General features: G+C 41.2%; 1 protein-coding gene across 1 annotated transcript; it reads right to left on the bottom strand.

Annotated features, from left to right (window-relative positions):
• Positions 1–612: 612 nt before the first annotated feature.
• Positions 613–12438, bottom strand: LOC128974278 (acyl-coenzyme A synthetase ACSM3, mitochondrial-like). The gene is made up of 13 exons (XM_054390833.1): positions 12238–12438; positions 11776–11986; positions 10601–10808; positions 9056–9199; positions 8092–8248; positions 7178–7257; positions 6194–6317; positions 5401–5481; positions 5155–5256; positions 2941–3068; positions 2732–2831; positions 1476–1595; positions 613–699 (listed from the first exon to the last, which is right to left on the bottom strand). The coding sequence occupies exons 1-13, from the start codon at positions 12436–12438 to the stop codon at positions 613–615; spliced, it is 1743 nt and encodes a 580-aa protein (XP_054246808.1).
• Between the last annotated feature and the right edge of the window lie 1606 nt (positions 12439–14044).

Here is a 14044-nt window from a genome sequence, read left to right as displayed (position 1 = left end):
CACAATTCTTTCTGTGGAGTAACTTTTTTCTTGTAATCATTTACACCATTTTAATAGTGCATCATTTCATCCTTAACCTACAGCACTTTTTAACTTCTCTTTGCCTGCACTTTAACCATTTAAGCAGATCACAAATTCATCAGGATGAAGCTGTGCTTCTCCTTTCACTCAGAAAGGACTGCAGCATGTTTTTGAAGGCAGAATATCACTTCACTGCTGATAATCACCACAGAGCAAAGATTATTTTTATTAATTTCTCATGCTGTTGTAATTATCAACACATTGTAGTTACACTGTTAGTTGGGGTTTTGTAATAGGAAGCTGTTTGTACTAATTCCAATAAAAATATTAAACCTTTGTAAACTCCAGGATCTCTTCCCTTCTCTCTTGTTATTCCTCATTCTTAATTACTTGCACTTTCTCCCTTGTGAAAATTTGTAGGTCAATGGCAGATGGGTCTTAATACCACACATCCTCAAGCTGCATTAGTGGCAGTGTCTTTTGCATCCTGGAGGCTCTCCTAGTGCTCTGGGTCACGACCATGTGCCAAAGGTGCTGTGCTGTGACTGGTACAGATGATGGAAGTTTTCCCTCCTCAGTTTCCAGATGATGTTATACTCTTCCCCATTCTTTGTTCCTTAGAGCTTTTCTCTGGATTTTCCCAGTAGCTGTCTTTGGCAGCTCCTGAACAAACTCCACCTGGAAGGCAAAAATGCTCACTTTTAGGCCAATACATTCTGTTTCATCTCCCAGGTGCAAGGGAAGACACACTTTTGTCATGGATAGGGTAAAAAGAAGGAAAGCTGCTCAGCTTGGGGCTGGAATGGTGAAATTCATAGAATCTTAGAATGGTTTGGAGTGGAATGCACCTCTAAAGGTCATCCAGTCCAACCCCCTGCAGTGAGCAGGGACATCCTCCACTAGATCAAGTTGCTCAGAGCCTTGTGAAGCCTGACCTTGAATATCTCCAATTCCTTGCTACACATCTTAGCTGACTGCACAGGCAGTACTTGCAGGGCTAGGTACCCCAATCCTGAAGAGATGAGTGCTTCAGCTGTCAGGACAGGGAGTTACTGATGTCTTTCCTGGTTGTAAGGGATGGATCCCAATCCCTCTGATAGCCAGCAGAAAATTCCCCTTTGCTTTGACTGAGAGTCTGGACAGAGTTCAAGGGAGAAACTGATAAAATCTGAATGCGTTGCCCATCTGAGCTGCTGTGAAAACCCCAGGATTTCATGAAAGAAAGACTGGACCCTGACAAAGATTAGTCACATTAGCATTTCCCCCTTGGGTCCTTTCTGGCACATACAGTGAACCCAAGGCTACAGTTCCAGCAGACTATAATTTACTTTTCTTGTCTTTTATTTAATTTTATTGTGGTTAGATCATTTGTCAGAATGAAGTTGAAAAGAAACCAAGGTAGGACAAAAAACGTTCAACTTGATACAAGACCTGTCTATTTGTGGTGTGTTTACCTTCCTTGGATACTTGTAAGGTGCAGTCACCTTCTTAACATGTTGCTGCAGCTCAAGAGTTAATTCTTCTGGGTCGTGTGACGCATAAGCAGGAGCTAAAACAATGAAGGCTTTGACCACCTGTGCCATAAAAGTTAAGAGACTCCATTAACTTCGAGAGATGGGAATAAACAGATACACTTGTACCAAAGCTCACAATGCAAAAATGTGAGTTTTCTCTTTAAATTTCCCTTTTTACTCTGTTTATTTCCAAAGGCAATGTTCTGAAGGACATATTCTGCATCACAGTATTTTTTTTGCTACTTTTCCCCTTTTAGTTTTTTCTTCTTAGCCTTGTACACTACTAAACTTTCCAAAAGCTGTAGAACAGAAAACAAAAATACAGCTGAAAAATCTCACCCAGGGACTCAAAGAAACATTGTAAAATTAAAGAATGCAAAAACAAACCCTAAACCCTCACTGCCACCAGTGCTTAGTGACAGAGAGAAATCATCTGAATTCTATTTCTTGGACAAAAAGACAACAAAGTAAATCTGAGAAGCCAATTTTTTTTCCACATCAAAGCCTGCAAAACAGACAAATATTCTGAAGTCCTCAGGTCTGCCAAGCTATGGCTTTTCAATTTTTTAAAAATTCATTTTATTTTCAAAAATCTGCAACGCTTAATTCCAAGAAGCCTAATCCTATTCTGTTCAAGAAACCTGTGGACGTGCCACTTAGGACATGGGTTAATGGCCATAATAGTCTTAGGTTGATGGTTGGACTCAATGATCTTAAGAGGTCTTTTCCAACTGAAATGATTCTGTGATTTGGTATTTGTACTATATAGGGAACTTGATGCTTTTTAGTCTGGAGAGAAGACTGAGAGGGGATCTAATAAATATGTATAAATATCTGAGGGCTGGGTGTCAGGAAGGAAGGGACAGCCTCTGCTCACGCTCTGTGACAGGACAAGGGGCAATGGATGTAAACTACAGCATGAGAAGTTCCATCTCAACATGAGGAAGAACTTCTTTACTGTAAGGGTCACGGAGCACTGAACAGGTTCCCCACAGAGGCTGTGGAGTCTCCTTCTCTGGAGACTTTCAAGACCCATCTGGCTGTGTTCCTGCATGACCTGTGCTAGATTCTATGGTCCTGCTCTGACCATCTGGGTTGGACTCGAAGATGTCCCGAGGTCCCTTCCAGCCCCTAACTCCCTGTGATCCTGTGAATAAAGAGAATTTGCATTCTGTATCTTATTTTTCTCTTTATACCTCCCCTCGAAGTGGATCAGGACTGCTGACAACAGCTGACTCTGAGACTGCAGGGTGTTGTATTAATGCACTTTCCACTTCAAACGGGCCAATGCGATACCTGTGAAGGAAATGCAGACAGGAGAGCTGCAGCAAGCTGGCCACCCAATTGCTCTACCCAAACTGAACTTGAACAGGCAAATGACCAAATCTAAAAGCAACTGACTTACCCAGAAGAATTAATGATATCATCATCTCTTGCTACAAACCAGATATAGCCTTCTTTATCCATAATCCCTCTGTCTCCAGTGAGATAAAAATCTCCTCGTATAGAGGCAGCAGTTTTCTCTGGATTATCCTGAAAATGATCAAACATTTCAAAAACTGCATCCAATCACTAGGGCAATGCAATGCATTTACTTTGCACTGGTGCTAATGATGATCAAGACAACTTCACAAGTTTTTCCTCAAAAGGAGTGTGCTCAACACTATTTTACATCGCCAATTAAAAATCAACAAACAGAAAGCAAAAAGCACAGAAGAGACAAACGAAAAGAAAACAAACAAAAAGAAAACAAACGAAAAGAAAACAAACAAAAAGAAAACAAACAAAAAGAAAACAAACAAAAAGAAAACAAACAAAAAGAAAACAAACAAAAAGAAAACAAACAAAAAGAAAACAAACAAAAAGAAAACAAACAAAAAGAAAACAAACAAAAAGAAAACAAACAAAAAGAAAACAAACAAAAAGAAAACAAACAAAAAGAAAACAAACAAAAAGAAAACAAACAAAAAGAAAACAAACAAAAAGAAAACAAACAAAAAGAAAACAAACAAAAAGAAAACAAACAAAAAGAAAACAAACAAAAAGAAAACAAACAAAAAGAAAACAAACAAAAAGAAAACAAACAAAAAGAAAACAAACAAAAAGAAAACAAACAAAAAGAAAACAAACAAAAAGAAAACAAACAAAAAGAAAACAAACAAAAAGAAAACAAACAAAAAAGAAAACAAACAAAAAGAAACAACAAAAAGAAAACAAACAAAAAGAAAACAAACAAAAAGAAAACAAACAAAAAGAAAACAAACAAAAAGAAAACAAACAAAAAGAAAACAAACAAAAAGAAAACAAACAAAAAGAAAACAAACAAAAAGAAAACAAACAAAAAGAAAACAAACAAAAAGAAAACAAACAAAAAGAAAACAAACAAAAAGAAAACAAACAAAAAGAAAACAAACAAAAAGAAAACAAACAAAACCAGAGCCACATTAATTAGCAGTTTTGTGGAAATCTGTGGGAGGTGGAAAAGAACATTTGTGCATGCATGGATTGGTGTTTCAGGGAAGAAAAGCTGTGCTACAGCAAATTACTACAATGTACAACCCAGGTCTCATTTGTAGGGTGTTGCCACAATAACCTGTCACTGGAAACATTTTACCCCTGACCTTCAAGACAAAACATGAATGAGGAGATCAACTAGAAAAACTTCATTATCTACATTAATCTATTTGGTCTAGATAGCACAGGAAAAACACCTTGACAACAGAAGACAATGAAAAATTGAAGTAGAATTGAAGTACAGAACCAAAAGAATGATGTACAGTGAGCAACTGCTGTCCAAATGTTATGAGGATTCAGAAGAGAATTAAACACATAAAAGGGTTCCCCAAAGCTCCTTCCATGTGACAGTTCAAATGTAGTGAAGAGTATCTTTACATTGTCTAATTCCAGTGTTTTCTTAACTCAGCACCACCACAGACACAACACTAGCTTAAACAGACTTTTCATCTGAATCAAAATGGCCATTCTCAAACGTTTTTTTTTTCATACCTGTTCTGCTCTCAGTGGATAGAGCATTCCCATTTTAATAGCACTGTTATGCCACTACCACAAAGGCATATGATGATCTACACTTGATGCTTTTGTGCTGTAACTTGTGTTGGAGCTACTGATGGTCTGTGTGCCACGTAACTGCACAAAGAGTTTCTCTGCCACCAAATATATTTGTGCATGCTAGAATGTGTAACTTGTAAAGATTTAAAAGACCACCCTGTGGGTACCTCTGACAGTGCTGTAAGATACTATTTGGGAAGCCTCTCTGAGCTTGTGACATCAGAGTAGACTTCATGGGCTTCCTTCATTAATCCTTAACCAAGAATAGGAGCAGGATGGGAAGGAAGAGTAAGGCATTGAATACGAAGCCCCTGCCAACTGCCAGCTACATGTCTGGAACAAGGTATCCCTCTGGTTTGTGTTGACTCCTGAAGTTAGACTCTGCCAGTCAGTCCTCAAATAGCAGAGCAGGCTCAAAACCTTCAAACAACCTAGTGAGACCTAGTGAACATCCTGGATGAAAGCCTGCTCCTTGAATAAGTCAACAGAACTTTGCCCTGGGTCTCTCTTGAGCTTCTGAGCAGGCACAGACAGGCCAATGTATACTTACAAAGTACTCAGAGAACATACAGAACGGTCTCGTTGGTCGAACTCGGATAGCAATGCTGCCTTCTTCTCCTGCAGGCAGAACAGCCCCACGCTCATCTATGATCTGCAGAAAGGACACATCAGCATTGCTTTGATTAACTCAGTGCAGCATCTTGTTACAGCACAGTGCAGGACAGAGAAGGGACACAGCCAGCATTCCCTTACTCTTGCACCCACAGCTGGGCTCCGATGTGCCACATCAACATACCTGCACATCATAAGGGGGAACAGGTTTTCCAAAGGAGCCAGGTTTAATTTCCATTCCTTTCCTAGTGGCACATATTGTCACCTGCAGAACAGATCATTTCTTTCTCAATGTGTTCAACATTTTGCAGAATTGAGTATTGTTTGCATTAGGCACAACACCTCTTCATGACTGTTGTGATGAGGACTAAAGCACTGTGGTTCTCCAGCTCATTAGAGACGAGTTGAGAGGCATTTCAGGTCAGCCCTGTGGAATGAGGTTGCTTGTGCTCAGTTTGAGCCAGTGGGTGGTTCTGCAAACACTTCAACTTGCGAGACAGCAGATGTGAACATATTACAGATCTTATTTCAGTAATGGGACAATTAATTTGTGACCAAATGAAGGGTAAGGGGAGAGAATGCCTGAAACATGACTCTTAACAGCTTTGTTAACGTTCAGTTACAGAGAAGTCTGGGATGTGAACTGATTTAGTATTTTTCATTAAAACCTCAGAGGGACTGAAGTGATACCCTGAGCAAACTCAGATGATGAAGGCATCTACACAAATTATTTGATTTGAGGGAATCTCTGGCATGTTTTCTGCAGGAGACAAACTCTATAGTTCTAGTATTTCCTAGAAACATAAAAATATGCAGCTGGGTTGTTTTGGAACTATAGAATCATAATTATATAGACCTGCTTTTCATCCAAGTTCATTAAAACGATTCCCACCTTTGCCACTGATTTATTAAGCACACTGTGCCTCTGCAATTGTTACCTTTGAAAGGCTGTACTGCAAGAATGAATGCAAACTTACTGTTTCAGTCTGGCCATAACCTTCATGGATATCCAGCCCTGTCTGGGTTTTCCACTTTGCCATCACTTCAGGATTGAGTGGTTCCCCTCCAGATAAACAATGCCTCAGACTTGGGAACTTGTAGCTTGAGAGGAGGAGCAAAGGAAGTCATTCTCTTAACTCCCCAAAAGAGCAATGAATGGTCTTAACTGAACAGCCTCTCCCAACTTTCAATGTATGCATGCCTTAAACTTCGTAAGCTACTTTGGAAATTACAATAGCATCCTGTTACACAGTCCTGCATTGGACTCCTAGATTGCTCATGTTACCACTGAGGATAATTGTAGTTTGTGTCACTGGAAGTTGGGGATTTTTGCTGGAATAAGAGTGACAAAGGTGTACTCTTGGAAGAGGTGGCAAGAAAGGAGAAATCTGAATAAGCATATCTCATGTTGGTGGAAAGCTGAGTTATGTGCCAAGCAAAAGGAACACAGAGCCTGAACTCTCTGCTAAATCTTGGCTGGCTTTGGTCAGGATGAAAGACCTATGTGAGAAGAACAAGTACCTTACTGAAGATGTGAAAACTCCTTACAAGTCACACTGACTACTCCTCATAAGGTGAGTATTTCATGGTGTAACAAACTGGTGAGGACAGCTGTCAGATTTTCTCAGCATGTGCAAGTCCTCTAACTGGCCACTTCATTCTCAAGTATATGGGAACAACTCCACTATACTCCACTAATTCCCTGATCCAGGTGACAACTTAACATCTCACTTGTCTCCTCTGTGCTGTCTTTTCAGAGACCCATTCCTGAAGCCTGAATGGCCTGAGGGGTGCCCAGTTATTCTCCTATTTCAGAACATAGCTTTCTCTTGAGAGCTAATTTTTCTAATTAGATTTCCTTGTAAAAATTAAGCAACACAAAGAACTAAACAGCTAGAGTTGTCACAGCATTATATCCCAGCTTCTCTCTGCAATTCCTTCAGCAGACAGATGTGCAGTACCTGCTCAAATCATGTTGGACCATCATGCGGTAGGCAGTGGGAGCAGTGCAAAAGACAGTGATGGGATATCTTGAGAGAGTCTAGGAAAAGAGAAAGTTATCTTGTTGAAGAGAAAGTGTAATGGGGTGTCTGACCTTGTAAACGTGCAGGTGGTTAAGACAACTTTAGCTGCTCAAATGTCTGCAAAAGGAAAATCATAAAAATGCAACATGCATTCAACACAGAGCATGACTGCATTAGTGACTATGATCCCCAGCTGTGCAGCAGCTCCACCAGTCAGGCCCACTGCTGCAGAAAGTGTACTTTATGTCCTACAAAAGTCACTCACCTCAATGAATGACTACTGAGAGTACTAGTTCCAAGGTGACTGTGTCCCAGGCTCAAGACTAAGTGACAACAGTGAACTAGACTAAAGCTTTTCCAGTTTTATCCTTGGGAAAGTCTGGGTCTCCTCTCCACACAATAGGTGAGTGTTGAGGAAAATCAGCCAGCTGACTGGTTGTGCAAAATGGCAGAGAGGAGGAACAGGCATTCTGGCAGCTCAATGAAAACTCAGGGTAACATGGCCCTGCCATGCTCTGATCACTGGCTCATGCTCATGCTGACTCTGAAGTAGTTGCAAGTCCATACTGAAGTGAGGTTTAGGCTAAATAAAGGACAAACCAGCAGTGATCCTGAGTTCTTTTTATTCTGCATCTTTCACCACACCTCCTTCACACTCCAGCCACATCACCTGGCCTAACCAGGAGGCAAAACCCTTACTGCTCTAGCTTACTGGACTCCAAAGGGAGCAATAATTGCTTGGGATGATCCCTGCTGTTACAGAGCAGTGGATACCCATGCACTGGCCCCATTTTGTTTGTTCATTTAAGTAAATTGGAACTAAAACTCACAGTATAAACTGTACCACTTACCTCTGCAATAACTGCTGGTTTAAACTGTGGCATATGGTGTACAAAGACACATGACCCACAGATCCATGGTGCAAAAACGCTGGACCAAGCTGATTTCACCCAGCCAGTATCAGAGGTATTCCACATTATATCTGAAGGAGTCAGGCTCATCCAGTGCCTGATGATAAAGCACAGAAAAAGGAATGCTTCATGGAGTGAGAGAGACTCAGCTATAGGTCACAGCATAATTAATGTGAAGGGCAGGAGCCTTGTACTAGAAGATGCAGTGTCAGCAAGTGGGGCTATTTAGAAAATTTCTGAGAGTTCAAGACTCTGAAACACTCTCTTATTTCCCTTCATTCCCTCCTACTTAACATTTCCAGCATTTGCTTTTCTCCTGAACAGTGTAAAACACCCATGGCTTGAGTTGCAGAATCCGGATCTAGATCAAAAACCAAACAGACCATTTGGAATAGGCTTCCCCCACCCTGTGGATTAGATCTATTAGCTAAATCACATCTTATTTCTCTAACAATCCAACCAGAGTAACTCTATGGACTTTATACTGCCAACTTCCAACTTAGAATGCCTTGGGAAATAATCATGTTCAATGAAAGCAAGTCAGTACCAAGCCACAGATCTAAACTGTATTGTAACTTTTAAGGCATAATGCTATGGTCCAAGGTTGCTTTGGTGCTAAAGGAAGGTTTACAAAACACTAAAGCACTTGACCTTCTCTAGTTTCACTATAAGGACACTGATCTGCAGTCAGCCCTCTGAGCAACAGAACATTGTGTGGTGATCCCAACCCAGTCTTCAAGAACCTCTTAATAATGAGGTTTTCACTGTGAAAGGGGACAGGTGAGGAAGAAGCAAGATCCTACCCTCATGAAATACCTAATTTACTGGAGTTTTCAGTCACATTTTCAATTTAATTGTGATCATGTCACTTGATCAGGACACTAGGAACAAGTGCAAGGCATACCTGCCAGAGGTTGCAAATCCGATGCCGTAACTGCAGTGGGAATGCACCACCATTTTTGGAGAGCCTGTACTTCCACTGGTGAAATACATCATCACTGGGTCTTGACTCCTTGTCTTGACACATTCATGGTCAGCAGATGCCACCCTTCAGAAGAAATAGTAGGTGACAGTTACTACATGCAGCTTTTCACAAAGGAAACTGTATTTGTTAAGGTTTAGGAGATAACTATATGGTCTCACTAAATAAAGAGCTGCATCAGACACCACAGCTGTGGGTCAGAGAGTCTGTTTTGCTAGTCACAAGGGTGCTCTGTATGCCATAACTTCCAAGATGTGAGCATCTACAGCATATTCCTGTGACATTATCTACAGCTGCTTTGCAAGGACACTGAAGGTGCCTGTTACAGAACAGCAGGCAGGCGCACAAACGACTTTTGCCTCAACACAGCCTGTCTCCCAGGCTGAAGTCAGTGATGGCCAGATTCAGGCTGTTATGCCAGGTAAGGCAGACTTAGACATATCATCTGTGTTCAAGAGAGTGATGCACCATTCAGATTGTCTGGGCTACCGAGAAAGTCAAGGAAAAACAACGGATGGCATGATAGCTGAGCACAGAGAGCTGGCAGTGGGTATCTTCTCATGCCATTCAAGAGGCATGAGGTGAGGCTCTAGAAGACAAGCACAAAACAACTGCAAGATCAGTACTCCGTGTGCTTGGATTGTGGTCACAGTAGAAGCAGACAGCAGTCTGCTCAGGAAGGAGAAGCTGAAAGCTGAAAGACCTGAGTATATGTAACAGTGTGAGAGCTGAAATCCCCGTCCCACACCGACAATAACCAGGCTAGCTCAGTCTGGAAGCAAATGAAAGCTGTATTTACAAGCAAAACTATCATCTATGATGAAATGCAATGGATATGTACAAATAGACACTATTCACAACATTTACAAATATGTACAATCAACAGAAAAGCACAACCAAGCTCCCTTTGCTTCCCATAAGGGGCCTTCCCAAGGGGCCTCCCCAGGAGCCAGAAGGAATCCCCCCATGCTCCCCTGGCAGAAGCCAGAGAGTCAAGAAGCAGAGAGGCTGTTAGACTTAGCTTGTCAAGGTCAGTGTGTTATCTTCAGCCAGAAAAGAGGAAGAAGCAGGCAGACAGAAACCAAGCGAGCAATCTGAGTCCCAGACTGCCCAACTCCCCAACCTTGTTTTGAGTAGAGGTTCTTAAACATTTCTGTCTCTCCAATGAAAGTGTTTAGAATAATCATTATTTTGCTTTCTTACACCCAATAGTGATTTGTTTACACTCTTTCACTTTCTCTGCTCAAACTTTGTGAAAAAAAATTAAAAAGACAGTCTTAAAACCATCACAGTATAGCTCCCCAAAAGTGTGTGGGAGAGATGTGTGCTTAATGCAGTGGTTACAGGGAGATGGCAGAAGGAGGGAAGAACAGAAGCCATTCATCTTTTGGACAACAATCCCAAGATTTAGCAATGTCATCTGTCCTTCACCTCACAGGGATGATGGTAAAACAGCCGGATACTCACGCAAGGAGTTCTTTGAGGTTCAGCCACCCATTTCTGCTCCTTTTGGCTACAATTAGTTTGCTTTTCAGAAACTTGCAGTCAGGCATGACAGATTCTACTGCAGGTGCCAGAGTATCATTGGTAATGATGCACTTGGCCTTTGAAGCCTGGAGTCTGTATAACATGTCTTTGGCTGTTAACTGGGATGTTCCTGGAATAAAGATAATTCCTGGAAAAAAAGCAACAAGCAATTTAGAAAATGGAGCATTTATCTTTGTTACATTCACACGACATGACCCCAGCCACAGAAAAGCTGGCCTCCTTGCTAAAATCTTATCCTCTGAGAAACCAAGAGCCAAGTGGAACTCAGGTTTGAAGGCAGAGCTTAGGTGAATTTGTGACCTAGAAATGATCCCAGATCATATGGCTCTGAAAGACCTCTAAACACTGCAACACTGATGTTGAGTTTTGTGCCATTCACATGAAAGATAACAACATCTAGATGTGGAGTTATTTTGAGCGCTACTTTCATGACTTGTAACTCAAGAAGGAAGTGTTTCATATACTTAATGAGGGGGGTGATAAGGCCAGCATTTGGATTATATTTACATCTGGAGTAAAGGCATTATCCATTTCAATAAGGAATTTGTATCTCTGACACCTGATAAATATAGATGGGGGTCAGGTAGCTTACATACATTGCCCAGCCAACAAACTCCTCAGGCTTGGATTTTGTAATTTGAACAAATATAAGTTTGAATATCGAGTCCAACAAGGCTGAAATCATATTTTTGAGGGGGGAGTGCATTTCTATACCTCCTTTTCCCAAGGATTTCAACAGACCTGACCTACAGATTGATTTCAGTCTTCTTGCACCTTCAGAACTGTCCACCAAATTTTACACTTGGGCAGCTGAGGCACTGAGACACTGAATGATACTCTCACATCACAGTCCACAAAACCTTGGATACAACAGAATAGAATCCATTTGACTGGCCCATGTCTGTTCAGCACAAAGCACAATGTCACGTCAGCTCTTGTGTGGGGGCTGCCATTTCTCCTTCTGTGCAAAAGCTGAATTGTACAGGGAACAGCAACATATTCCTACCTGGATTTCTATCAAATCAATGTAGCATATTTTTCACATCCTCTACTTATTTTCTTTCTGCATCCAAGAGATCAGTAAGGTCACTCACCCGTTCGGATACAGGCTACACCCATTATCCACCATTCAGGAACACGGGGCAGAATTGCTAGAACTTTGTCTCCTCTCTGCAGACCACATGTCTCAGAAAGTATATTAGCTGCTTTCCTAGACAGAGATCCCAGCTCTTCAAAGCTCCACTTTATCTCCTCTCCTTCATCATTTACCCACCAAAAAGCTGGATTGGCTAGTCGTGTTCCATCCTAGAGCACAACAGAAGATATTGAAGCAAGAAGGTAAGCCTTAAAATGATTCACTTCAATCCAAAATAACTCCAGACTAAGCAAATCACCTGTGGCATTGAGTCTCTTCAAGTGATAGCTGTATTTCTGACAACAAAAATAAAACAGTGCATTCTACTCTGCAGCCAATTCTGTCCGGCATTCACCAGGAAAATTGATTTGTATCACCTGAGCTTTGTTCCAATTTCTGTGAAGGAGAAGAAAAATCCTACCTTTTCTAGTCGTGTCCACTCATCTAGGACATTGCTTGCAAAGTTGAAGTATTCTGGCAGTTCCTTTTTATACTGGTTTATAGAGTCATAATGAGAAATAATCTGAGATGTGAGAAGCCTGTTCTGTCCATGGAATAACCTGCAGGGTGATCTGATAATCTGCAGACACTGAGGAATCCATGATTTCATTAATGTTCTCATGATAAGTGATGTTGTATCAGACTGTGGGGAAAAAAATCAGGTGCACACCTCCAGGAATCAGTCATCTGAAATAAAGAAAATACATTTGAGAGCAGCCAGGTGTTGGATGCTGTTTGGGATGTTGGATATATTAACGCAAAGCAGCTTGAACAAATAGGTTGGTTGTGCACCTGCTTGGTTTTCCTCCATCCCCCAGGGGGGTTGTGGAGTCTCCTTGTCCAGAGACTTTCAAAACCCACCTGGATGCATTCCTGTTCCTATCCTAGGTGATCCTGCTTCGGCAGGGTGGTTGGACCTGATGATCTCTTGAGGTCCCTTCCAACCTCTGATATACTGTGAGACTGTGATTTTATGTGATCTCAAAATAAGTGCTCCTCCTTTTTTGGCAAAGAGATTGTGCACTGCTTTTTTGTTAACCATCTTCATCCTCTATTTTGTTAGCTGATGGATGAATGTCATATATCTCATTTCTAAACTTCCCACCCCTTTTATAAGTACCTATTTTTTTTATTGTTCAGATCAAACAGGCCTTGGTAGGTGCAACCTATAATTCTGAAAGATGCTTTTTAATCCTTCAAGGCTGTTTCTTGAAGGATATGTTTGGAAAAGAGCCTGATATGAAGAGAAGACCACCACAAAGTCAAACAGGTGACTAATTTAATTTCTGCTTTTTCTTTTTTTCATTTCCACCTGACTGTTGCATCTGTATTTATGTGTGATCTTCCCAGCTCCCCCCAGTTTCATTAGGTGCTCAGCAGGAATGCTAACAGAACACATCTGAAGGTGCAATACAATCCAAAGCCTTTGAGGTTGATAAGAAAGAGCTGACCTGAAACCCAGATACACTCACAACAGGCATGAAAGCAACCTAAATTGAAGCCACCCAAGATCCTTCAACACCAAGAAAATGGAGGCCACCACACCAAGGACCACTACAAACACTCCTTCCTTTTAGCAGTACCCTCCTGACCCCAGATTTGTCATCCTTTAGTCTAAGGAAGGGTGAAGCAGCACTTACCACCTCTCAAGAGAAATGAAGAGTCACTATTGCAGGCAATTTCTTCACCTCTCAGTTTGTTCCTACTAATCCAGATCCACCTGTCCTCAAGTCAGCTCAGACCTTGTACATACTAACAAAACAACTACCAGAATTCCTGGTTCCCTCTAGAGAGGCTACAGCTTTGGGTGGCCAGTTCACAAATTTTACTACAGTTTAAGGGTCAAAGATTTTTCTGCTGCAATTAGAGATGGGCAGATACTAAGAAATTCCTGTTTCTGGAAGTAAGTGGAGCCCTCTTAATCTTCTGGTAAGATGTTTCTTAAAATATGTTCTGCAAAGCACAGCTAAGGAGGCCTCACAGCTCACAGACACAGCTGATAACTATCCTAAGGATAGTTACATTTGGTCCCTTCAGCTTACTGCACCTGTATTAGCTGCATGGAATTGTGCTACCACTGAAAACTAATGGCAAAATCTTCCAGTTTAAGCCATGAAGAAGGGTCTTACTTGGGCTACCACTTGGCACTTAAGCAGAGATGACAGGAGCCTCACAGACAACAAACATACATTAAAATCACATATGCAAAGGACTGAAGGTTTTTCTCT

Source organism: Indicator indicator, chromosome 22 (genome assembly GCF_027791375.1).
Source record: "Indicator indicator isolate 239-I01 chromosome 22, UM_Iind_1.1, whole genome shotgun sequence".
NCBI classification, from domain to species: domain Eukaryota; kingdom Metazoa; phylum Chordata; class Aves; order Piciformes; family Indicatoridae; genus Indicator; species Indicator indicator.
This window is presented reverse-complemented; position numbering and strand designations above follow the sequence as displayed.